This window comes from Tamandua tetradactyla, chromosome 13, assembly GCF_023851605.1.
Source record: "Tamandua tetradactyla isolate mTamTet1 chromosome 13, mTamTet1.pri, whole genome shotgun sequence".
Lineage (NCBI taxonomy): Eukaryota > Metazoa > Chordata > Mammalia > Pilosa > Myrmecophagidae > Tamandua > Tamandua tetradactyla.
Window position 1 is genome coordinate 39,028,014 of NC_135339.1, and position 26,325 is coordinate 39,054,338.

At 35.9% G+C, this 26,325-nt stretch overlaps 2 protein-coding genes and 1 long non-coding RNA gene across 9 annotated transcripts in view; 1 reads left to right on the plus strand and 2 right to left on the minus strand.

Moving 5' to 3' along the window:
* Positions 1-6,359, minus strand: part of TFAM (transcription factor A, mitochondrial) — a 33,294-nt gene extending 26,935 nt beyond the window's left edge. Inside the window, exons 1-4 of one of the 5 annotated variants that reach the window (XM_077125277.1) lie at positions 6,167-6,359; positions 2,497-2,689; positions 1,513-1,658; positions 82-187 (exon numbers count right to left, since the gene is read on the minus strand). In XM_077125277.1, the coding sequence (XP_076981392.1) occupies positions 82-182 (101 nt within the window). In that variant the 5' untranslated portion in view covers positions 183-187; positions 1,513-1,658; positions 2,497-2,689; positions 6,167-6,359. Of the gene's footprint in view, positions 1-81; positions 635-1,512; positions 1,659-2,496; positions 2,690-6,166 lie in introns of those variants that run through there. The other 4 variants (XM_077125279.1, XM_077125278.1, XM_077125280.1 and 1 more) reach the window with 4 other exon arrangements.
* On the plus strand, positions 335-13,825 carry LOC143653893 (uncharacterized). Of its 2 annotated transcripts, none has more exons than XR_013161598.1 (3): positions 335-857; positions 12,215-12,354; positions 13,682-13,825. It is a non-coding gene; the product is annotated as an uncharacterized LOC143653893 (long non-coding RNA). The 2 variants fall into 2 exon arrangements; XR_013161597.1 differs by lacking the exon at positions 13,682-13,825 and adding an exon at positions 12,705-13,113.
* A 3,598-nt stretch (positions 13,826-17,423) lies between these two features.
* UBE2D1 (ubiquitin conjugating enzyme E2 D1) overlaps positions 17,424-26,325 on the minus strand; it is a 44,633-nt gene continuing 35,731 nt past the window's right edge. For both annotated transcript variants that reach the window (XM_077125281.1, XM_077125282.1), the window contains 4 exons: positions 25,259-25,336; positions 24,261-24,366; positions 20,191-20,284; positions 17,424-19,451 (listed from right to left, as the gene is read on the minus strand). In XM_077125281.1, the coding sequence (XP_076981396.1) occupies positions 19,406-19,451; positions 20,191-20,284; positions 24,261-24,366; positions 25,259-25,336 (324 nt within the window). In that variant the 3' untranslated portion in view covers positions 17,424-19,405. The remainder of the gene's footprint in view (positions 19,452-20,190; positions 20,285-24,260; positions 24,367-25,258; positions 25,337-26,325) is intronic.

Here is a 26,325-nt window from a genome sequence, read left to right on the forward strand (position 1 = left end):
AATGGAAGAAAGCGTCCACATGCCAGCCCACAACTGATCTGGGCCCCGTCGCTACCTGAGGCCCCGGTTAAGCAGTCTTACCTGAGAGAAGAGCGCAATCGATTTCCACAACCCGAGCAGAGCTCCGCTCCCGACTTTCCCAGAGAACTCAACAAGCCCCAAAAGCCCCGGAGAAGCGCCATCGCACCTGCAGACAACACAGTGACAGGGCTCCAATGTCGTAAAGTCTCCTGGCTCGATAAAACTCCAACAATGACAACCTGAGCCTCCTTGCAACACTCGAGAAATTGTTATCATGCCCGCCACTCGCAAGGTACTCTGGGAAGCAGTTAACATCCGTTTAGTCAACCGGATGGGGTCGGGCAGCGACTGGGACTTGGCGCAGGCGCTGTAGTACGTCCCCTGGTGGGCGGGACTGCTAAGAAGGAGGAGGAGCAGGAGAAGCTTCGGGTGATGAAAGTAAACGGCAGGGCGGCTCGACCCCGAAGGGCCCCTGGTCTCTAGGGGGCGCTGAGCCTCCTTGGCCTTCGGGCCCCGCCCCAGTGCCTTCCTCAGCGGGGCCAGGTGACTGCTGGAGGGATTTCGGCGGCGGCCTCACGCCAACCGGGCACTGGCTGGTGGCGACTTGACGGCCCTAATGGCCAGCGCGTAACAGAGTATTACACCAGGGATACGGAAAAGCTGAGCATCCCGCGCTGCTCGCAGGTCGAGGTAGCGGCCGCTGCACACCGGCCAGAGCTCCTCACATCTAGCGAGGGCTGGAGCTCAGAGTTCAAAGATTCTGCGGGGAGTACTTAAAGGCGGAGTTCTCAAACCAGAAAATGGAGAGTTGGGAGCTGTACCCAGAGCTTGATTCAGTATGTCTATTTGGGGCCCATAAATCTGCTTGTTTAATAAGTGCTAAGGCGGGTGGTCCTGGGACAACGTTTAAAGCATTACCGGTTTAGGTTATCGTCCCATCCACTACAAATATCCCTAACACAGTATCCTGTGACATCCAGCCCTGCTTAATTATGGGGGGGTGGGGGGGGGTTAGGAGATAGGATTAACATAAGACCTGTGGAACTACTTGGGAGTAGATGGCATTAGGGTGGTGGAGACAGTAAGCTGCTTTGTTATCTGATTTATGTAAGACAGTCTAGGAGGAAGAGAATGCTTGTTTACCCCAAATGGTTATTTTAAGTATGAAGGAAGAACACCGAAAGATAAAAACTTTGTTCCCTTGGGAAATGCATGCACGCCTATTGTCATTCTGCAGTATATAACCAGGATCTGGTTAAGAATAAAATTGTCTGATGTAAACTTAAGCTTCAGGCCCCCTGGGCCCGTCTCTGTCTTTCTTTCTTTCTAGCTTTCATCCTTTCTTTCTTTCTCATCATTCCTTAATATCCTTGGAGCTCCGTTTTGTAGAAAGTGACAGGGGTGGGGGGGGGAGGTGAGGGAGGGAGGTGGAGTGGGGTGGAGGGGGGCGGGGAGTAGAGTCGGGGGAGACTGCATAGTCCTAGCACTTACACTAAAGTCTTGACCCAGGGATGGAGTGGCATCCTCTGCAACTGAGGGTGTTGCACCATGTGATGGTTAAGTCTGCATCAACTTGGCTTAGTTGTGGTTGTCCAATTCGGTCAGACATTGGCCTAGTTGTTAACTGGGGAGGTATTCTGTAGATGAGATTAGCATCTCTCATTAGTTGATTAAAAGAGTTAGCCTCAGAAATGGAGGTGGGTCTCATACAATCAGTTGGAGGTCTTAAAAGCCAGAACTGAGGGTTTCAAGAATATGTAGGAATTCTGCCTTGATACTGCAACCTCCCCTCCTCCCTGGCTTTCCCTACATATTCAGACTAACGACTTCATCATCTTTCCAGGGATTTCCAACTTCCAACTTGTCATAAGGAATCTGGACTTGCCAGCCCCACAATCACATGGGCCAATTCCTTACAAGTACATTTCTTTATATATATTTATATCTTGTAGTCTGTATCTATACACATATATCCTGTTGGTTCTGCTTCTCTGGAGAATGCTAACAGAACTTGAGTTTTCCCAACCAAAGCCCTGAGAACATGTGACAAGAATGCCTTGAGATACTGTTTGATGTGCATTTAGTTTATTTGAAATTGATTGGGAAGTTTCAGACTAATTATCGAACAACTTCCTTAGTATTTTATGTATTTTTTTCTTAGTGTTAAATAACATAATGACAGTCTATATAATTTTTTTTTGGGGGGGGGGTGCATGATCCAGGAGTCTAACCCAAGTCTCCCACATGAAAGCCTATATGCTTTTTCATCAAGCCCAAATCCCCTCCAGTTTACCCTGTTGTGCTGTGAAAATAGCATTTTCTACATGGGCTATGGCATGGAAAAAGACTGGGAAGACAAACTAAGCATATCTAAGGCCCCTTCCAGTTTTTAAATTCCAGTTATTTCAAAGATAACCACCTCCTTACACAGCCTTTACTTCTACTGGATAGCTGTAATTATTAGAAAATTCTTACCAATGAAATAGTGAACTGAGAGTATGTTGCCTTTCTGTAGTTTGAAACACAGGTACTTGGAGCCACAAAAGACTTCTCTGTTAAGAAAAGTCCAATTTTTCTTTTAAATGGTAAGCATCTATCACAACTTCCCTCTGTATAGAATTTCAGAGTTGAATGAGACCGTCCAAGTTATCTGTTCAAACTCCCCATCCTATAATGGAAGAAACAGTTTTTGTTTTTGTTTTTGTTTTCTGAGTACATACTAGGTACAAGTCCCCAAACAGAGAAAGGACAGAGCTTGCTCTGTCCCATAATCTGTCTTTCTGAGAATAAAGTCTAGTAGCAAAGGCAAAGAAGTAAACAACTATAATAGAGTGCCAAGAATTACGTGTGGGATAGAATTCTTTATCATTACATTTTAACTAATTTCTAAAATAATTTGCTTCCCTCTGTTTTTCATGAATTTGTTTGATACTTGTAAACTTCTTTTGGGTTAAAAAAATGTTTTAAAGTTTCTCTTTGCTAAATCTTGCTATAAAGCTCTTATAATTCTGATCTATAAAATGTTTGTTTTCATCAGGCACCAATTTTCCTTAAAACTAATTTAACCTGAAATAATTTCACTCTAAATGCAGAATTTACAAGGAACACATAATTCTGTCTACTTGCTCAAATAATTTTTGATCAAAAAGACATATGGTTTCACTTATATTTACTTTATAAAACATGAAGATTTACTACAGCCTTTCCATTCACTTCATTTTAAAAGCACATCTACTCCCATGAATTTAACTCTCAGTTAAGTCCTCATGAGTCATGTTAATATTGATTCCAGACCTCTCCTTTCAGTTCCATATCCATATAACCAACTGATGATAGGTCTACTGGACCTATATATAGATATTTATATACACACACAAAGCTATATATATATATATATACACACACACATACACTATATATACTCTATATATACGCACAAAGCTATAAATTTCAAAGTACATTTTAACAAGTAGCTATAGAACAAATTTCAAAGTATAGTGTGAATTGCAGTTCCACAGTTTCAGGTATTTTCTTCTGGCTGCTCTAAAACACTGAAGACTAAAAAGAAATATCAATATAATTCAGTAGTTATACTTTTGTTAAATCATATCTTCTCTGTTGCAACTCTTACTTTTTCTTTGATCCCTCTCCCAATCTTTAGGGATATTTGGGCAATGACTATTCTAACTTCTTCATATTGAAAAGGGGTATCAACATTATGAGATAGGGTGGTGCAATTGGTTGATGTTCTTGGAAAAACTGGTAACTCTGTGTTTCAGGGCTTATGTGGCTTAGGAACCATCTGGAGGTTTTACATTTCTGAAAAATAAGCTTAATGAGGGAAATATTTATAGAGTCTTATATAGAGCCCTGGATATTCTTTAGTGTTATAGGAGTACTGTTGGTTGGGGCTTGGCATACGATGGCAATTAGCAATATCTAGCTGAAGCTTGCTAAGAGTAATCTCAAGAATAGCCTCTTACCTCTATTTGAAATCTCTTAGCCACTGGTAGTTTATTTTGTTACATTCCTTTTCCCCCTTTTGGTCAAGAAGGCATTGTCCATCCCATGGTGCCAGAGCTAGGCTCATCCCTGAGAGTCATGTCCCCGTGATGCCAGGAAGACTTAGACCCCTGGGCATCATGTCCCATTTAGAGGGGAGGATGATGATTTTCTTTGTAGAGTTGGGCTTAGGGAGAGAGAGGCCACATCTGAGCAACAAAAGAGGTTCTCTGGAAGTAACCCTTAGACATAATTATAGGTGGGCTTAACTTCTTCATTACAGAAATAAATTTCATAAAAGCAAGCTTCAAGATCAAGGGCTTGGGTTATTAACTTGGGAGTCCCTAATGTTTGAGAGAGTATCAGGGATTTCCCAGGAAGGAAAGTTTAATAGTTCTATATTTTTTCTCCAGTCCTTCAAGGGACTTTTAAAATCGCTTTTTTTTTTCCAAAATTTTTTTGTTGTGAAATATAACATATGCAGAAAAGTGATAAATTTTAAAGTAAAGTTTAACAAGTAGTTATAGAGCAAATTTCAATGTACAGTATGAATTACAGTTCAGCAATTTCAGGTATTTCCATCTGACTATTCTAATACACTAGGAATTCAAAAGAAATATCTATATGATGATTCAGTAGTCATAATCATTTGTTAAATCCTAACTTCTCAGTTATAACACCTCCATCTCATTTGATTATTCAATCTTCAGGGATATTTGGGTAATAACCCTTCTAACTTCTTCATGCTGAAAAGGGGTATCAACATTATGGGGTGGGGGAATGCAACAGGTTGATGTTCTCAGAGACTGGTATCTCTGGATTTCAGGGCTTATCTAACATAGGAATAACTGGAGGTTTTACATTTCTGAAAAAAATAAATTAAATAAGTATAACTTTTATACAGTCTAGATAGAGCCCTGGGTACTCTTTAGGGTCTTCAGGAATACTGTTGGTTGGAGCTCAGTATACTGTGGTGATTTGCAATATCCTGGCTGAACCTTGCATAAGAGTTACCTCTGGAATGACCTCTTGACTCTATATATGAAATCTCTTAGCCACTGCAACTTTATTTTGTTTCATATCTCTTCCCCCTTTTGATCAAGAAGGTATTGTCAATTTCAAAATGCCAGGATCAGGCACATACTTAGAGGTCATGGCCCATGTTGCCAGGGAGAATTCCATCCCTGGAAGCCATGTCCCACATTAGTGGGGGTGGGGGATATGTAATGAGTTTATTTGTGGTTTTGCTTTGAGAGAGAGAGAGGCCACATCAAAGCAACAAATGAGGTTCTCTGGGAGTGACTCTTAGTTATAGGTAGGTTTAGCTTTGCCATTACAGAAAAGAGTTTCATAAGCGTAAGCCTCAAGATCGAGGGCTTAGCTAATTAAATTGGGAGTCCTTAATGCTTGAAAGAATATCAGGAATTTTCCAGATAGGAAAGTTTAATAGTTCCATATTTTTTCTCCAGTCCCTCTAGTGACTTTATTTTTGCACATACTTTATTTTCTGCCCAAAACACTCTGGTATCTTTTAGGGTGTTACATTAAGCTATAGAGAATAACAAGAGCTCATTCCCTATTCTAGGCTCCATGTAATTAGGTTATTTAAATAAACTGGCCAGACAGGCTAAGTTATATAGTGTGCTACAGAAAATTTAAATTTTGGACAATTTCTCCCATTGGTCTATATAGAAATTGAAAAATAATATCATCCTTTACTCTATATTCTGATTTACTTTAGTCCTACCAGATCAGCTTCATTCCTATCTCTAGTTGAAGTCTGGTCACTTTTTCAGCTTTTTAACAGTTGCCATATGGGGTGATGCTGTTTCATAGTTTCAGAGCTTTACCTCTGACTCTCAGGTGCAACACAAACACCTGAAGTTCCAGGGAACAAACCAGGTAATACACAAATAGCTCAGCATCTCAGAATTTAGAAATATATTACAACTCTGGAATAAATATGACTGCTATAGCATTTATACTCTAGGAACCTTTACAATAGGCCTTAACTTGATAACCTATGCTCTAGATTAAATTCTTTAAATTTGTATATTATAGTTAGTCCATATGAGTGAGGCATGATATTGGTATTTTTGTTTCTGACATTTCATTTAACATATTGTCCTCAAGGTTCATTCACCTAGTTGCAGGCCTCAAACTCCATTCCTTCTTGCAGCCACTCAGTAGTCTACTGTATGTATACACCACATTTTCCCTTTCCATTCCTCAGTTGATATACTCTTAGGCCACCTCCATCCATTGCAAATCTTGAACACTGCTGCCGTAAACACCAGTGTGAAAATGTCCACTTGAATCCCCACTCCCAGTTCTTCCAACTAGACACCTAGCAACAGGGTTAAAGGATTATATGACAACCCCACCCCTTGCCTTCTGTGAAGTCACCACACTGCCCTCCAGAGGGGCTGTATCACTCTACCTCTCTATCAGTAGTGATAGGTACATCTCTCTCTCCACCTTTTCTCCAGCATTTGTATCTTTCTGATTTTTAAACAGGTTTATTCACTGTATTAGTTTATTAAGTTGTCAGAATGCAATATACCAGAAATGGAATGGCTTTTAAAAAGGGAATTTAATAAGTTACGAGTTTACAGTTCTGAGGCTGAGAAAATGTCCAAACTAAGGCACCAAGAGGTTGCCTTCACTCGAAAAAAAGTGATGCCATCCAGAACACCTCTGTCAGATGGGAAGGCATGTGGCTGGCATCTGCTGGTCCCTTGCTCCTGGGCTCCATTGCTTTCAGCCTTTGTTTCTTTTGGGGATTCCTCACTTGGCATCTGTGGGCCTTCACTTAGCTTCTCTAGGACACAACTCTGGGTTCTGGCCTGCTTAGTATCTCATGGGAATTCACATGGCAACATCTGCTGAGCCCTGGGTCTCATGTTGGCTCTGAAGCAACTGTTCTCCAAGTATCAGTGTCTGTTCTAAGGTTTCTTCAGAATGTTTTCCCTTTTAAAGGACTTCAGTAAATGAATCAAGACCTGCTTTGAATGGGTGGAGTCGCATCTCCATCTAATCAAAAGGTCACACACATAATTGGGCATGTCATATCTCCGTAGAAATAATCTAATCAGAAGTTTCCACCCTAAAGTATTGAATCAGGATTAAAAGAAATGGCTTCCCCCACAAGACTGGATCAGGATAAAAACATGGAATTTCTGGGGCGCATAGTAGCTTCATATTGGCACAGTCACACATCTTACATTCCAACCTAAGTAAAAAAAAAATCAGTGGTTCCAGGTATAATCACATAGCCATGCCTTCACCACCACAATCTATATAGGGAGATTTCCTTTTCTTCCATAAAGATTCCCATACCCCTCCCCCATATCCCTCATTTATGGGCATTTAGTTTTGATGTATTGCCTTTGTTACATTCAGTGGAAGCATATTACAACGTTACTGTTAACTATAGACCCTAGTTTACATTGATTGTATTTTTTATTGTACACCATCACATTTTCAACACCTTAAAATGTTGACATTCATATCCTCATATTATTAATAACAAATATTATTAACATCTTAATAATTACTACTGTAGTGTAGATTATCCCAAACAAAAAGATTTGCAACACAGCTCTATCATTATTTCTTTGTCACTTCTCCCTGTTAAATAATATGTATGTATTCATATTAAATAATCAATACTGCTCCTCTGTTCCTACTGAACTTCTAACATTTCTTTAGTCATTTTTTTGCACAGAAACACTGCTAGTTGATGGAAAAGTAAAACACATCTGTAGGTTTGAATCACACTTTAATGTTTTCAAAACAGTTTTATATAATCTTTTTTTTATTATATGATTGACATATTGATTCCCAATTTACAAATGAGAAAATGAAGCTCAGAAAGCCTAAGACATAGATTGCAATAGTTGGTGTGGTGGTTTGAAGCTGTATGTACCCCAGAAAAAATGCTCTTTTATCCATTCCTGTGGATGTAAACTCATTGTAAGAAGGATCTTTTCATGAGACTACTTCAGTTAAGTTGTGACCTACCTCACTTAGGATGGGTCACGAGGCTATTACTGGAGTCCTTTATAAACAAAATAAAAACAGAGAGAGGAGAGAGAAAGCCAAGGAAGCAAGAAGCTGAAATCAACAGAACCCAGAAGAGAAGGGAGAGACCAGCTGACACATGGATATACCTTGTCATGTGACAAGACCAAGAATCATAGCCAGTCTTTAGGGAGAAAGCATTACCTTGAGATGCTTTGATCTGGACATTTTCATGACCTCCAAACTTTCAGCTAATAAATTCGCATTGTTTAAGCCAACCCATCGAATATTTGCTTGAAGCAGCCTAGGAAACTACAACAGTAAATTGTGGATGTAAAAGCCTGGTCATCAAGTTCATTGTCCTATGCTTTTCCCATGATATTAGATCATCCCTCAGACTCAGTCACCACACTGCATCATACCAGTTCAGAATATCTTCTTTGGATATTTTGTCATGTGTGAGCCTGTATCATCACTTAATTGGGACTTATCACATATCACTTTACTTTTTAACTATATATTTATGTATATCTATTTTCTCCTCAACAGATGATAAGCTACTTGAGTACAGGCCAGATCCTATATTTCTTTTTATCCATTATAAAACCTAGTACAGTACAGATAGCATGATAAATAGATGATATAGTAAGATAGCTACAGATAGATATAAAAGCATAATATAATTAGCATTTGCACAAATTATTTATGTACAAATTTGGCCCCCCAAACCAACAACTACCTCTTAAAAGTGTCATTTGCCAATAAAAGGGTAAGTTATGTGTGGAAATAAGAAGCAAGCAAAACTTTTAGATATATATGTAAAAGTAATGACCTTGGTTCATTGATACTTGGACACTGGTAATACTGAAGGTATTGTGATGAATAGCAGCAGCAGCCAAAAGTCCGAATAATGGAGTTAGATGCATAAATATCACTCTAATTGGGAAAAAATGCTCTTTAGAGAAAGCAATTTTGCTTTTATAACTATAAAATAGATAAATAATTCAGCTCCACAGCAGGGGCAATCACCTAGAAGGTTTAGCAAAAGGAATAGATGTGATTCTGAATCATAGTATGGTATATTTCTGGAAATAAAATCATATTATAAACATCACATTTAAAGGAAATTTACTGATCGGCAATTATATAAAACCATGAAAGGCACTGGAAGGGGCACAAGAAGGAAAAGGCATTGTTCCTGTCCCCAAAATTTACACGGTAGTTGGGGAAATGGGATAAATATGCAAAAACCACAAAAGTGAAAAAATTCACTGCAGCAGTATGAGAAAAATTTTTACAATTTGAATAAAGATTTCCTAGATTATCTTTCCTATAAATCAAAATTTTAATAAATTATACATGTAGAAAAGTGCATGTCTAATTTTTTCCTTTATTCACTTGGGATCTATTATCACTTCACTGGGGTTTGCCTTTAAAGTCACTATATGAAAGGAAAGGAGGAAGGGCTATTCAAAAAAAGAAAGAATCAAAGAGAGAAATTAGAAAGAACCATTTTATTACATGTTAATAGTTCCCAGCTATCTATGTTAGTTTATAAATGATTTCCCAATTAGAACAAAGTCGGCATGTAGTCCTTATTATTAAAAGCATATGAAAATTATTTTTAGCCATTGCTGTAGTAGCATTACATAAAATAAATATAGCTTTTCTATTTTAGATGGGCTGCAGTGGCTCGGCAGGCAGAGTTTCGCCTGCCATGCTGGAGACCTGGGTTCGATTCCTGGTGCCTGCCCGTGCAAAAAAATAAATAAATAAAAATATAGCTTTTCTATTTTAAAGCTTATTCTATGAGTTAGCAGATGGTAGGACAAGCAAAAAGGACAGCTATAATTTAATGCAAATTTATATAAACTCTAATTCATATTCCTGGATATTCTTGAAAGCTAATTTAAAGAAAGGAAGAAACAGAATGATTATATTTTTGGCATAAAGCTATCAATAGAATAGGATAACCTAAGTGTTTGTCCTCACATTGTTTTAAAGCACTTGATAAACAGAATGATAATAATTATAATGCCAGGCATTTGACATATATTATCTCTAGTCCTCTCATAAATCCTACAAGGTGGGCATTATTTCTATTGTACAGGTATGAAAACGGTTATTCAGAGAGGTATATGTCAGATGGATTATTTTCTTTGTAGCATCTTCCTTACAGAAAAGTTCCTATCTCTGAATCCCCAAAGTTTGCAACTTTGAAATTATATTTGACTCCATGTAAGCACAATATAGGCAAATCAGCCATGAAGTTGCAGGGTTCTTTAAGCACTCATTCAAATTCCGTTGTTTCTTTTCTATCCTCAGAAATGCTACCCTCTTTCTGACTTCCAAGACTGATGAGCAGATTGTTAAAATAACATCTTCAGTTCCTTTATTCACTCTTTCATTCAGTCATTCAAAATAGCAGGCTTGCATTAAAAAAAAAATTGCACGAATGCATAGCATGGATGTGTATATATAAAAAACATGCAGAATAATACAGACAAAACAGGGTTTGATAGAGATTATGTCTACGTCTTGTAGGAGGTTATGTCTATGCCTGTGATATTCACTTTTTACTTTGTATAGATCTATATGTTTTTCCAAAATACAATAGTAATATTCATCTTTTGTTATACATTTTTCTTAAATTTAGCAACTAGTAGAGGCTGGTACTATGTTAGACTCAGCAACAAGTGCTAAAAATACAAAGATGACTAAGTCACGATCCATCTGTTTGAATCTGTCTGGGCAAGTAAAGGAAGGCTTCACAGAGGTGACATTTGAGCTGTCATTTCAAATGGAGAAGGATGGAGGTGTTTTCCAGAAAAAGGAAACAGTTATGTGCAAGTCACAGATATGCATGATGCCATGTACACTTAACAAAGCAAATGGCCTTATATGTAGGAAGAAGGGGTAGGAAACAACCTAAGAGGCTGGGAAGGGTTAAGTTGTGAATGGCCATGTATAACATGCTAAGGAGTTTATTAGCAAAAGATAGCCAAAGAACTTTTTTGACAGCTTTGTGGTGTAATTAAACATAATTTTAGAAAAATACCTTTGGTAGTAGCCTAGAGAGTGATGGGAGTAGGGAGACTGTAAAGGAGATGAGTTGGGAGGCTATTGCTATAATCTAGGAAAGAGGGGATGACATTTTTATACTGTTAGTACCACGGCTCACTTCGAAGGCATTTCTTAGTAATTTCAGCAGGATTTCATTGGCCAATTAAGCATAAAGAATCCAAGAATGACTTTGAGGATTCTAGTGTGGCAGGCTAACCCATATTCCAATTCAAACTGCATACCCTACTAAGTAAACATCCCTAAATAAGTGCTTTCACAGTAACACTTTACCATTTAAAAACTCACATGGACTTCTTACAGACTACCAAATCAATGTTTCACAGTGGATCTGCCTTCAACACTAATCTTTTCTCTCATCAATTGCATACAGAACATCAATGTCACCGTTACTTATTTTCATTTTATTGTATCTTTCTTTGGTTTCTCCTATTTAATGCCTTCCTCACTTACATGAACTTAATTAAAAGTTTATATATCTTCCAAGGCCTGGGTAATTCATTGACTCAATAAATATTTGAGTATTTGTGTGCCAAACACTGTGTTAAGTCCTAGAGAGTTAAAAATGGAAGAGAAACATCAAGGTACTCATTAGTGATACTGTTAGTGATACTGATAATAAGAGTAACAAGGACAATTATAAAGATGCACACAGAGCATTCTGGTAGGATGTGAGGGCTACTTATTTCCTCAAAAGGGAAGGAAGGAAGATGTGGTATAGGATTAGAGATTTAAAGGATGATGGGCAGAGAGCATTTTAGGCAGACTGGACAGTTTGACTAAGGTTTAAGAATGAGAAGCACCACTCTAATGGAAATAGGGACAGGTTGGAGCCAATGGGAACTGCAAGTTTTGTTGAAGGCAGGAAGTGGCAGATAACTGGAGATGTAAACTAGGGTCAAAACACGAGGGCCATAAGGACTTAGTATTTCACTCTGTTGGCTGATGATTCAACCAGGGGGAAAAAGAACTGGAGAACCAATAGGACCCTGATACATAAATCATAAAAATGAGCTGCAGTGTTTGAAGTAGAAGTGTTAAGTTCAAAGCCTAATCCGTTAGCAGCTCCTTCTCTTCTTTTTCCCAGGTCCCTCTGCAAAACCACTGTTAAAGGCTGTGGAGAACTATTTAAACTTTTTAAAGCTGAGAACCCACAAGATCAGATTTGGGTTTTAAATGCAATACCTTAGCACTTTAATGGATGATTTGAGGGTACAAGACCAAGAGGTAAGAAAAAGATAGAAGGTTTTCTTAGAAGTCTCATAAAAAATTGAGGAGTTAGGGAAATCTGCTTCTAGATAGGTGGTTCCACCAAGTATTAGAAAAGCTAGATAAAACATAAAAATCATGTTGTAAAAGTATGAGAGGATTGCAGAAGCCATGAGACTCTCAGAGGTAAACTGAGTATCTGTAGCCATTTTTTGCCCCTGGAGAACAGGCTGGAAGCTGTTGGGATTGGTACCGACAGAGGGCCACTGCTAGGGGACAGAAAAATAGAGTTTTGTGGTTGCTTAGTGCTAAAGTGACAAAACTGGAGGCTTAAGGGACCTTAACATGTGACTACCTTTCAACTCAAGATATGTGCCAAAGTCTTAAGCTATGCTGGGCAGGAACCTAGAAAACCAAGCTTCTGAAAAACATAGTGCAATTTCCTGCAGTCTCACAGAGTTGAGAAGACAAAGGCCTGCCAGAGGAAGAATGCCCCAAAGACCAGACTAGGAGTTAAGACTAAAGAAAGTGGTGACAGGAAGGGATCACAGACAACAGATCAAAGTAGCATGAAGAAATAAAGATCTCCAGTCGAGGATTGTGACATGGGCAAATATAAATGCCAGTACTATTGTATTTTTGGCATGTGACTCCACTTTTTACTATATACAGGTTCTATATAGCAAGTACATAAAATGTGATGATGTATCAGTGGTGTCAGACTCTCAACATATAAACCTGTAGACTGTGACAAGTACTACAAAAAGGTGGGGGCGGGCAGAGGGATACAGGAACATTGTGTATACTTTGGAAATTAAGCTGTTATCAAAGCAAATGAGATTGTTATAGATTTCAGATGCTAAATTTAAGCCTCGTGGTAACTACAAAGAAACTGTCAGAGAATAAACAAGCTCATAGAAACAGAAATTAGAGTGCAGGTTGCCAGGGGTAGGAAGCAGGGAGAATGATGGATTAATGCTTAATGGGTGTGGAGAGATAGAAACATTTTAGAAATGGAAGATGATGAGGGTATCACAATATTGTGAATGTAATTAATCCCCCTGAAGGGAATGTGTGGGATGGTTGAGATGGGAAAGTTTATGTTGTATATATATTCCCATATTAAAAAAAAAAAAGAGCAAGCAACTAAAGAGACAATGACAATTAAATTTAATATGTGATCCTGGATGGGATTTGGCAAGAGAGGAAAAAAGGCTCAAAAGGACATTATTGGAACTCATGAAAAAATTGGAATGTATATTGTACACATTATATCCATGCTAAGTTTCTTGAACTCATTTACCATAACTAAGATGGTTATAAAAGGAAATATCCTTGTTCTTAGGAAATGTACTTGGCAGAACATTAAGTGTTCACGGAGCATGATGTATACAACCTACATTCAAGTGTTAAAAAATGGCTGGATAAATATAGAAAAAGATAAACAGATGAAAGAAGAATAGAGAAAGAAGAAAGAACGAAAGAAAGAAAAAGAAGGAGAGAAAGGGAGGGAGGGAGGGAGGAAGGAAGGGAGGGGCAAATGTCACAAAATGTTAAAATTGGTGAATCTGGGTATCTGGAGGGTAGGGGTGTATTGAAGTTCTCTACATGGAATTTGTGCTATTTTAGTAACTGTCCTGTAAGTTTGAAAGTGTTTCAAAATAAAAAGATTAAAAAAAAATGTTTACAAAAAATGTGATAGAGTAACTCTGGGAGAGTACACAAAAAGCTGACAACCTCATTTGTCCGCAGGGAGGTCATTTGGGTTGCTGGAGGACAGAAATAGGAAGGAGACCTTTTCACTATACAATCTTTTAAAAATATTTTTAATTTTGAACTGCATGAAACACACTGGCTAGTCAAAATAAATTAACAGGAAAAGAGATGATGAAGAAATGGACAAGAGGCAGTAGGATATAGCCGAGAAGTATTTAGGAGGTATTTCATGATTAATTCAATGGAGGAGAGAAGGAAGTCAAAGATGACTTTAAGGTTTCTAACTTGGAAAATTTGGAATAAATAATACAAGATGCAAAGCAAATTTAGACAGGAACAATAAGTTCCATTCTGCATAGGTTGAGTCTGAGATGCCGCCTCAATATCCGACAGCTATAGTCAGCACGGTTGAATAGCATGAATGTCTTGGATGTGGATATAGGTTAGGGAGTCACAGTAGGGGTTAGCTCTATTTACTATGTCCCAAGTACCTGCCAAGCAGCAGTTGACTAAGATGAAACCAAGAGGAATCACCAATATTTAAGAAATTTGGAGGGAAATACAGCTCAAGGGAACATAAAGGTATAAAAAGTATAAGAACTAAGAAACCCAGGTGCTACCAAACTCAAGGTAATAATTTTAAGAGGGAATATATGGAGTGTCAAATACAGCAGATATTCCATTAAGGATAAGGCTGAAAATGTCTACTGGATTTGCCAGTTGGGGGTTACTGTTTCAGTAGAATGGTAAAAGCCAGAATGAAGTGGGATAAAAAGTGACCTATTTGAATAGTCTCATCTAATCCACCAGTATCACTATTCTTAGAAAGTATCATTGACTTAGAATTATTTTTTTCTGTATAATTCTGTTTAAAAAACAAAACAAACATTGCCAACTAAACAATACCTTTTTATTCAAACTAGTTTCCCAACCAAATTAAACTATTCTCACTTTTTCTTTCAGCCTTAGTACTATTTTTCACATATTTGGGTCAGTAGATATTTTTCAGTATTCATTAAGGTGCTAGCTATCTTGGGTTGGAACTCTCCTGGTGCACTGGCAGGTATTTCTAAAAAATTCTATCAACGCTTCTGAGCCACTAGGATACCATTCAGCAAATTAAGGCAAGTATATGGCTCCCACCTAGTGCAGTAATTTAGTTATTAGAACTAGTAATGCAGTTCTCAAAAGTACAGAACTGGTGAAAATCTTCTTTGCATAGTATAATGGTTTTGCTTTTGATGACACTATAGGTAAAAATGCTCTACAGATAGTAAAATGCTCTTATAATGTAGATCTTGAACTAGCAGAAGACATCAGATTCTAATAAGCTTAAATGTGACATGGATAACATCACAGACAAATCGAGGTAATGTGTGCAGGAAAGAGTTAACATTGCAGGCCTGCTTACAAGGCTGGCCCTTGGCTGACATCCAGGGACTTGGCCCTTGTGATAGATGATAACAAGTGATAAGGCTGGGCCTGCTGTGCCAGGCTGACATTTTCACAACGTGATTTTTGGTGAACACCTGCTTTCCTTCTGGTAGTGTAGAATTTTGGTGGGAAAAGGATGCTGTGGTAATTAGATTCAGTTGTCAACTTGGCCAGGTGAAGGCATCTAGTTCTGTTGCTGTGGACATGTGCCAATGGTAGGTGAATCTCATCTGTTGGTAATTACATCTGCAGTCGGCTAGGAGGCGTGTCTGCTGCAATGAGTGACGTTTGACTTAATTGGCTTGTGCGTAAATGAGAGAATGCAATGTAGCACAGTTTAAGCAGCTCGGCATTCCTCATCTCGGCACTTGCAGCTCAGCCCAGGCCTTTGGAGATGCAGAAAGCAGTCACCCCGGGAAAGTTGTTGGAACCCAGGGGCCTGGAGAGAAGACCAGCAGAGACCATCCTGTGCCTTCCACGTAAGAAAGAACCTCAGTGGAAAGTTAGCTGCCTTTCCTCTGAAGAACCAACAAAATAAATCCCCTTTTATTAAAAGCCAATCCGTCTCTGGTGTGTTGCATTCCAGCAGCTAGCAAACTAGAACAGATGCCTACACAACTAGGCTCCAGTAAAAACCCTGAGCCTCAAATGGGCTTCCCTGGACAGAAACACCATGCATGTCGTACTTCATTTCATTGCTGGAGGGAGAGTATACCATGTGTAGCCCTTACGGGGAGAGCTAAAAGCCTGCACATGGATTCCGCCTGATGTGTCATTCCCTCTCACTAATCTGGCTGTGTAGCCTTGCCGTGTTGCTGTACTAAATCTTGGCCATGAGTACGACCATATGCTGAGTCCTGTGAGTTCTTCGACTGACACACTGTATGTGTGGGGGTGGCTGTAGGACTGTCAAAACTAGTGGTATCACAAGTGCTGAAACAAGTGGTGTCACAAATGTTCTCCACAATATGTATACTAAGGAGTTATATTATAATCTGTTATATACAATTCACAGTGTTTCAGGGTACAAATAGATCTTCAGCTGAAGAGATTTCAACAGTTTTCCCTATCAAGCAAACTAGGTGGAAAGTATAGCTCACACTTTCTACATGTGCCAGTACAATAAAAGCAACTCCCATCATCTGGGGTGATGAAAAAGTTTTGGTGATGGTAATGGTTGTACAACACTGTGAAAGTAATTACTGCCACTGAATTGTACACTTAAAATAATGGGAGCAAGGGTGCTTGGGTGATTCAGTGGGAGATTGCTCACCTGCCATGTGGAAGACTTGGGTTTGATTCCTAGCCCATACACCCACAAAAGAAACAAAAAATAAAATAATGGGAACAGAGCCTGAAATGTGACATAATACAAATAAGTGAAATAACATCTACTAGACTGTTACCAAGATACTACTGCATCATAAATTATTTCTATAACCCAAAACCTAAGTTCGCAGTCATCACCACTATTGAATAAAACTCCTAGTGGAAGCATAGTTCAGATTGGCTACCAATAAACAGACATAACTGAACAGTTAAATGACAAGAATCTCCTTTAATCTGAGAGGAAAATCAATTTCCCAATCTTTCTATCTCAAAAATACACAACCGTGAGAGATTGCATGTAGAAACTCCAGGATTTCAATAGGTGGGGTCGGTCCTAAATCCCTGAAAGGTTACCTAGTTCCCTCACTCCAAGAATGTCCTTAAATTAATGCTTATTCTATGAGGATTAAATTCTTGATCTTGAATTTACAGTTTTAAATGGCAACTAATGATCTCTGTTAGAATTAGGCAAAAAACAATACACCCAAATGTTGATCTGACTGATCATTATGCCACCAATGAGCTCTTAATATTTTCAGTTATGAGAACTCACTCACTCCTTAGTAGACTGGTTATTCAATTCAGATATAAGCAAAGGCAAACAGTAGTTAAGCAAGTTTCATAAACTTTAATAAAAGAAAAAGAAGACACTTCCAAAAATAAATGCCACACAAATGAATTTTTTTTTTAAAAAAGTGTAAGATATTCAAGGAACAAAATCCTTTACTATCAAAATATATACTAAGTATTTAAAACTACTCATGTTGAATGTTCAAATTCAGGGCAAACATAGTTTATAATAATATAGTTAGTAAAAAGTGTTTTCATGATATGGCTGTTTCAAGACATCACTTGTAATAGTTATGTTTTTAAGTCTACATATTCTTAAACCTCCATTTCATTATTCATTTAATTATTTTACATTCATTTTATTAAAACAAATGGCATATTCTCTAGCAACAGGTTAATTTGTGCTTTAATAGTAATGAACCATGGTAAAATACTCAAGTGATTTAGATTCTATGTTAATTACTATACCCATCCATATTTTTGTACATTTATACAGCCATTCCAATAATTTGACGAGCTACAACTATCCTTAAAAATGACAGTCATTAAAGTTTGATAAGCATGCTAAAGATTAAAGAGATGTAATTTTCCCCAAGTTATTAGAACTTTCTTTAAAAGCTGTCATGACAACCCTCATTTAAATCATTTTTAACTGGCAATTTATAAAAACAGAGGGAACATCATTTTGGAGTTTTCTTTGTAACATCTATAGTAAAAAATGAATGCTCCCTTTCAAGCTGACGTGACATTAAAATTTTATTTCAGAAATTCATTATTTAGAAATGTTAAGAAATACAGTGTCAGTTACATCTGGAGGAGCATTTTAATCAACTGAGCTATTCATTCTTCAGGTTTATAAAGACATTTCTTCAGTGTGGGTGACTCTGCCTTAAGCTCATTTTAGGATGTTAATAAATAATCCATATTAGATGTGATTGAAGGAAAATGTCAACTTATTCTATATTCTTCCTTATAACAAGGGGGCCAATTTATATCATCTTATAGACTCACAATTTAATAAAGAGATACAAACCTAAACAACAAAATTTACATAATTAATGGTGGTCAATGCCAAATACAACAGAACTCATTTTCACAATTTGGAATTAATCTCCATGCAAAACTTTATACAGAGTTTTGATCCTTACAGATAAAATAACTTTAAATATTTCATCTTAAGTAATCAAGACAAATAGTAGAAAAGCATTTTATTTATATGGAAAAGGCTACAATAAGATCTGTAAAAGGTGTCAATATAATATTGCCTATACAGAAAAAAATTCAAATGTGAATAGCAACAAATAAAAGTTACACATCTTCCTACTTAGCAGTGCAATTAATTCACATTGCAATAGTTAAGTCAAGTATAACAAAATCAAAACAAGTGTTTCTCCATAATCAGTATATTGAGAATTACAGTGTAAAGATCATTTCAGGTTTAAGAAACCTGCAATCAATCTACAGAATATCCTCAGACAAGGGAGACAGACAGTTAATTCATTTAATTGGTTGTTGGGTTTCTTCAATACTGTTCACAGGAAAAAAAGTAATGAGTTGATGTACACGGTAAATAGAATATATTTAGTCTATACAGTAAAAAAATACAAATTATAAAGTGAGCTAACAAAGAATGAAATCTGAATTACAGATTTATAAAACTGACATCTTAGCACACACAGTATTTCTCATGTAAAAACACCTAGTTTCAGCAAAAAAATAATTTGGTTGCTTTTCAGCTGCATTGTAAGATCTTGTAAGCTGAAGACACAGATGTCCAAGTTTCTTAAAAACCATAATAAATGTCTTTCTTAATGCATACAAAATGATAATGCTCTCATCACAGTCTTAAAGGTATTTTTGGAAGTTTGTTTTGTCTTGCTTCAGAAACACATTTAAAATGGGTAAATATCAAGGGACTTCATAGTACATTGAAACAGTACAGTGCTCAATTTACTGCCAATGTCGAAAAAAACTTAGATTTTACAGTACTCTGGTATATATGAAAAAAATTTTTTTGAATTTACATTGCATATTTCTGAGTCCATTCTCTTGCATGTCTGTTATATCTGTAGGTATACAAAAGGGATACAGTAAAAACATTCAAATTTAATCTTTTAGTAGCATTTATCTACATAAAACTAATTATTCTAACTTCTTATGTTTAATTGCAATAATCACACATATTCCTATTATTGAATCAATGAGACTTAGGCTCATGCATAAATAAAATGAAAACATAAGTTATCTTTTAACTCCTGGATTTCTCTACAACCTCTCTGAAAATATAAACATATAAACAACAAAATGAAAGCCTAGTTTCTAACAGAAATCTACAAAAGCCAACTCTAAATATACATTATCTACAAACTGTACATTAATGATGAGACCAACAAGATGAAGTAGTTCAAAAATTAGGTTAGTTTAGTGGTGGGGGTGGATGGCCATTATTTTCCTAGGAGAAGATAGAGAACACAATACACAATACTTTCTAATCATTAAATACTTTCATTTTTAATTCACTGCCTATAATTACATATAGTTTTTTCCCATTAAAAACAGGAGATACTGTGTAAACACAGAACATGTACTATAAATATTAAAGGATTAAATGCTAAATGGGAAAGAGCAAGATTTTTTGTAAAAAGAGTAGGGGTTTAAAAAGAAAGGTTTACTTCTCAAGATAAACTTAATGTAAGCACAATAAGCATAATTAAATGTATTTAAATACATTAACAATACTTCTATGTTTTGGCATACCTACATAGAAATGCACCCAAATAGAAACTAACATAAATAAGCACTTACTTTTCTTTGTCTGATTTATAGATTTGTGCAATATCTGGTACTAAAGGGTCATCTGGATTAGGATCACAAAGTAAAGAGCATATGGACAATAAAACTAGATTTAAAAGAGAACATCACATTAGATAACGATCTACTTTATACAAATATTTAAAAACAATTTAACTGAATATACGTATTAACTTATAAAGAAAGCAAAATAAAATAAGCACATTAAATTTTATACTAATTTTGGTTTGTATCAAATATCTTTAATTTTTTAAATTAAAAAAATAACCATATAATGTATACAAACACAAAATTTATATACCTTTTGAAGTTTTAAATTCTACTTGAATTTCCATATTTCCATTTAAAACATGTAAAATAGTTATTAACCTTTAAACTCAAGAGTGCTTTGCAAAAACATTTTAGATAATTAACAATACCCTAAAAGGCACATGATGATCAACCTTTCAGAATGTCATCCTAATATTAGATATTTCTTGAAATATTTCTTGTATCTTAATATAAAAACTGTCCATTTTTCTAAATTCTAATTTCATGCAAAAAATCTGTGCTCTAATCAGTTAGTTCAAGGTACAACAATCAAATTACAGTTAACAGTCCAACCCATTTTTAACATCGGGTTCAAGTGCTATTTTACATTGACTTAATGTTACAGATTGTCTGCAAAGAAGGAAGATTTGTAAGACCTGTTCAATTAATCTTTTTTTCCATGTACCTTATTTGCATACATTTAAAAAATGTAAACAGTTATCTTTATCTAACTTGTATAATTTAAAATATAGATGGAGGGTACAAAGCTAGTTCAGTGGCAGAATTCTTGCCTGCCATGCTGGAGACCTGGGTTCAATTCCTGACTCAGGCACTCCGTTCCCCCATCCCCCACAAAAAAATTCAACAAATAGTGCTGCAACAATACAATAGTCACATAGAAAAAGAATGAAATGTGACTCCCACTACACAGCATACAAAACAACAACAACAATACATATATATGTATTGAAATACATACAACTATATATATATATATATATATGAGAAAATTGAAAAAAGTTGTTTCATGTTACATAACAAAAAAATACTAAGGCAAATAACCACACTTTAAAAAATGAGGTTTGGGCAGGCCATGGTAGCTCAGCAGGCAGAGTTCTCACCTGCCATGCCAGAGACCCGGGTTCCATTCCCAGTGCCTGCCCATGTAAAAAAACAAAAACAAAAACAAAAAAAACCAGGTTTAAGTATCTGAAAGCAGAGGGAACAATGTCTCTGGTTCCTCAACTGGCTATTTCAATTGCATGCTACCACTTCTGAGGGGGTACATGGACTCTTTAGAACCACCTCCCATCTCCACTCTCTTCAGTGATGCTTCTTTATCTTTTCCAGTCCTTTCAAATATGAAGATGGATATGTAAAGTAGAGTTGATTCTTAAATGACAGGGAAAGCATGTGCTAAGAGTTTATGAAAAACAGTATTTTATTCATCATCTTCCTTATCTTCTCTTCAGCCCACTAAAACTTCAAGCCTTATATATTAAACCAATAGAGTACGTTTTCTGGGATATTCTATTGCATATTTAAGTAGCATATAAAAAAAAATAAGTGACCATGGATTCTTTCCATGAATGCTTCCTAAAGAAAAATTTTCTTGAATTTGATTGGAAAGGAAAACTATCAAGTTACATCAGGGGGCAGAAGTCTGAAAACTTTCAGACTATATTCATGATAGAAAGCAAACTAAGATTTTGGATATGCAGAAAAGAAAGATATGTAAACAAATGAGCCAAGTATGAGCTACCATTATAAAATGAACAAAAGCGAAGTTCCTCATCTCCCCACTTCTGCCACCTGGAGCCATCTGTCCTGATCTCACTATTATTCACAGACTGAAGATAAGAAAAAAGGTATAATAGTTAGCAATCTTGTGAGTGCTTACTAAGTTCCAAGTACATAATGACCCTACATGGTAGTTCTAGTATCACCCCATCTTACATGAGAAAACTAAGGTTGCTTGAATTCTTAAAGGTAAAAACTTCCAGAAGCCAACAATATTAACTATTTTTCATAAAAGATACCAATGTCAGAAGACAAGCATACATGGCATCTGGCAGTCTGCTATTTCTTTTATCTGTGTAAGTACTCAGCTGTTTATGCCAAACGACATGCATTTTATGACAGCATTCCAGGAAAGAATGTATTAATTAATCTGAATAACCCTTTGACACAGAATCTTTCTCATATCCAGTGCATAACAGTTTCAGTGTGTGAAAGATTTTTAAAAGGACACTAGAAACTATATAACCATTATAGATAAGCATTTTAGGTCAGAAAAACTGCCACAAAAAAATTGACCTGAAGGACTACTGCCTATCTAATACTTGAAATACTTATGGCAGTGTACACTGCTTTCTATAGAGTTTATGTCTCACACATACAAAAAGTTACATATTTAAGTACATGCATAAAAAAATAAATGACCATGGATTCTTTCCATGAATCTTTCATAGAGAAACAATTTTTGTGAATTCTGTTGGAGAGGAAAACTACCAAGTTACATCAGGGGGCAGAAGTTCCTAACCCAAACAATATTTTCCAGCTATCAGGTTTTCTTCTTTTAGAGAAACAAGACACAAATTAAGAATGCAGGAGTTACAAATAACATTAGTTAATGAAACAGAAATTACTTCAAATACCCTATATAGATATCTAATAATTGAACAAAGAACAAACACAATACATCTGTGGAAGTTAAGAATCAGCATACCCCCTGCATGGGACATGACTTCCAGGGGTGTAAATCTCCCTGGCAATGTAGGATATGACTCCTGGGGATGAGCCTGTCACTGGTATCATATGAGTGAGAAAGACTTCTTGACCAAAAGAGGGAAGAAAAATGAAACAAAATTAAGTTTCAGTGGCTGAGAGATTTCAAATAGAGTTAAGAGGTTTTTCTGGAGGTTATTCTTACAGTTTTTGGTATATTGGAATAGCTAGAGGGAAATATCTGAAACTGTTGAACTGTAATTCAACAGCCTTGATTCTTGAAGATGACTAAATAACTACAGAGCTTTCCGGCCACAGTGGCTCAGCAGGCAAGAATGTTTGCCTGCCATGCCAGAGGACCCGGGTTTGATTCCCAGTTCCTGCCCATGTAAAAAATAAATAAATAAAATAAAATAACTACAGAGCTTTGGAGGTGTGAAAACCTTGAAATCGACACTCCTCTACCCAATGTATAGAAAGACTGGTAAAAGAAAAAAAAAAAGACCAAAAAATAAATAATAGGGAGGGATGGGGGGTATGGGATGTTTTGGGTGTTCTTATTAATTTTATTCTTATTGTTTTTGGAGTAATGAAAATGTTAAATAGATTATAATGGTGAATCTATAGCTTTGTGATACTGTGAACTACTGATTATACATTTTGGATGATTGTATCACAATAAAAAAGTCACTGAAAAAAATGATTAACAACATAAAAAAAGAATCATCATAGATTATGTGTCATTTATAATGATGCCATTGATTATCTGAAGTTTAGACTAACATGCTACATGTTAGTCTGATGTTTTCATCAGACTAACTAAACTGACTGATGTTTTCGAGACTGTAAAACACATCTTTCATTTTAAGTAATTTATTTTATCAGCCAAATATAATTACTCTTCTTGGTGAAGTAAGTCAGATGTAAAGTTTTACTCAATAAATTACTTAATGAATGGGACAACTGGTTCTAAAATTCTATTTTTACTTCTTTTATCCCTACTTTTTAAAAGACAAAGCCCAAACTAAAAGGTTAAAAGGTCAATAGGCTTAGTCTCAAATTTCTAGCTCTAACATTTTAAATTTCTTCTCATATTATCATTTAGTTTTGCCCATGAAGCCCCCTACCCCTTCAAGTCAAGTGCTAAAAGTCAAAGAGTAATTTAGGAAGTATGAAAGCAAAGCAAAATCAAAACAGGAGAAAAGACAGTAGAATGATTTTTTTTTTAACTTTGGCTTTAGTTATTTCTGCTGTATTTTTCCTGTCTTACTGTTATCAACTTTATAAATCTGATAAATGAAAATTACCTTTTGATACAGTCAGAGCTGGTGACCATTGTGACCTCAGGATATCGAGACAAATACTTCCATTACTGTTTATGTTTGGATGGTAAATTTTTGTTGTGAAAGCAATCTATAAATAAAAACAAAACTGTGTCAATCCATGAATTATGCACGAAACAAAACCAATTTGCTTTCCTCAATTTTATGTGATCTTACAGGAAAAATGTATTCAACACAACCTGAATAAGCATCTACTTTATGCTACCTATACTTCTAGCTACTGAAAAGATGAAAGCAAATAAATCATTTTGCCTCTCCCACCCCCAATTTAGAAGTATTTCAGAGTATAATAAGTAGTTTATAATAGCTACAATGGCTGGTTAGTACCTAACATAATTAACCATGGTTGTCATCAAGCCTCAAAGTAATCTTTTGTAGGGCTTCAGTCTGGTACATGTCCTCATAAGTCTACCAAGACTATTAATCTTCCACAAGAGTTGTCATATTTCATATAAAAAATTTTAATCCAGTGCTTTAACCTTGACATATCTATCATTTGTTTCTTTTTTAAATCTAACTAACTTAAATTTAATAAGTACATGTTTTTATCTCCCCCACCACACTACATGAAGGGATGAGTCCTTTTAGAAGACAAAAATGTAACAGAGCAAGGTAAGTGCTAAATATATGTTAAGTATTTAAAAACTGAGTAAGAAGGGTAAACTTTGGAAAGATAATCCCTTGAATGGGAAAGTCTGATTCTTGCTCATAAAAACTTCTCAAACAACATACACCTAATAAGGAGGGAAACAAAGAAAAGGAACCAAATGTATAACATATGAAACACTGCTTTTTGCTATATAGACATAATGTGATATTTGACTAAGAAAGCCTATTATTATTTTAGATTTAGTGGTTTTATGAAATGTATACATACACAAATACCCACAATTTTTTATATCTCCAGGATGAGAGTAAAATCCCAGACATGAGAGGCACATCAATCATAAAAATAAAAATACCTTTGGTGGTTTAAAAGGATAGTCTGTCGGAAAATGTACAGTGAGAAAGAAGACTCCACCTTGATATGCGCTATCAGGCTGAAATTACAAAACATGTGCATCAGTGTTTGATTCCCATATTTATTTAGTAACTTACAATTATTTTCCCTAAAGATGATCAGTTTGATGAAAATGCCATCATTTTGCCATAAGTTCAAATGATTTACCTTGAAACAGGTTTCTCTCTGGAGGTCTGAAGGAATATTTTCCAACCAATCAGACTGACATCAGAGTTTTAAACAAAACAAGAACAGGACACACACAGTGGTATAGCTTGCTCAAACAAATTTGTTTATGACCACAATATTTTTAAGTTCAATACACACACAAGACTATTATAAGAAAAGAATTATTTTCTGCAGCAGCATGAAAATAAGGGTTGGGGCAAGCATTTATCTTCTTATTTATAAAACTAAGTTCTGATGGTCATTTAAGGGGCAAAAATGGAGATGGAGAGTTCAAATTATGAAAAGAAAAGACTAGGTAGCACTGTTCGGACCTTAAATCTTTAGTAGCAATTTATAAAATAATATAGAAAATGTCCTATAGTTTTATTAATAATTCAGCATCTCTCCTCATTTCAAATTATATTTACTTTGGTGCTTGATGCAAAATATTAAACTAATTTACATCCAGATTCAATGAAGAGCAAACAAAGCCCAAATCAGAGCTAAATAAATCTTGGTATTCTTGGAATTATAAAACTTGAAATCAACTTTACAAGGGGAAAGTTAAATCTGGCCATGTTTCTTTATGACAATTAGAAAATATTTACATTATTACATGCAAAAAAATGATTAAAAAAGTAGCAGAATATACCTAAAATTCCTTCATATTTAACTAAATATATCATCTTATACTAACGTTTTGGTAATAAAGGCAAGATTATCATTACTTTCTCCTTAAGTTTCTGCACATATATTAAAGGACTATAATGTATAATCATTCTTACTATATATTTTGCTTAATTCCATTCATCAAAGATTATAGAAAATCTAAGCAAATTACAATGTCAGATACTGTCTGCT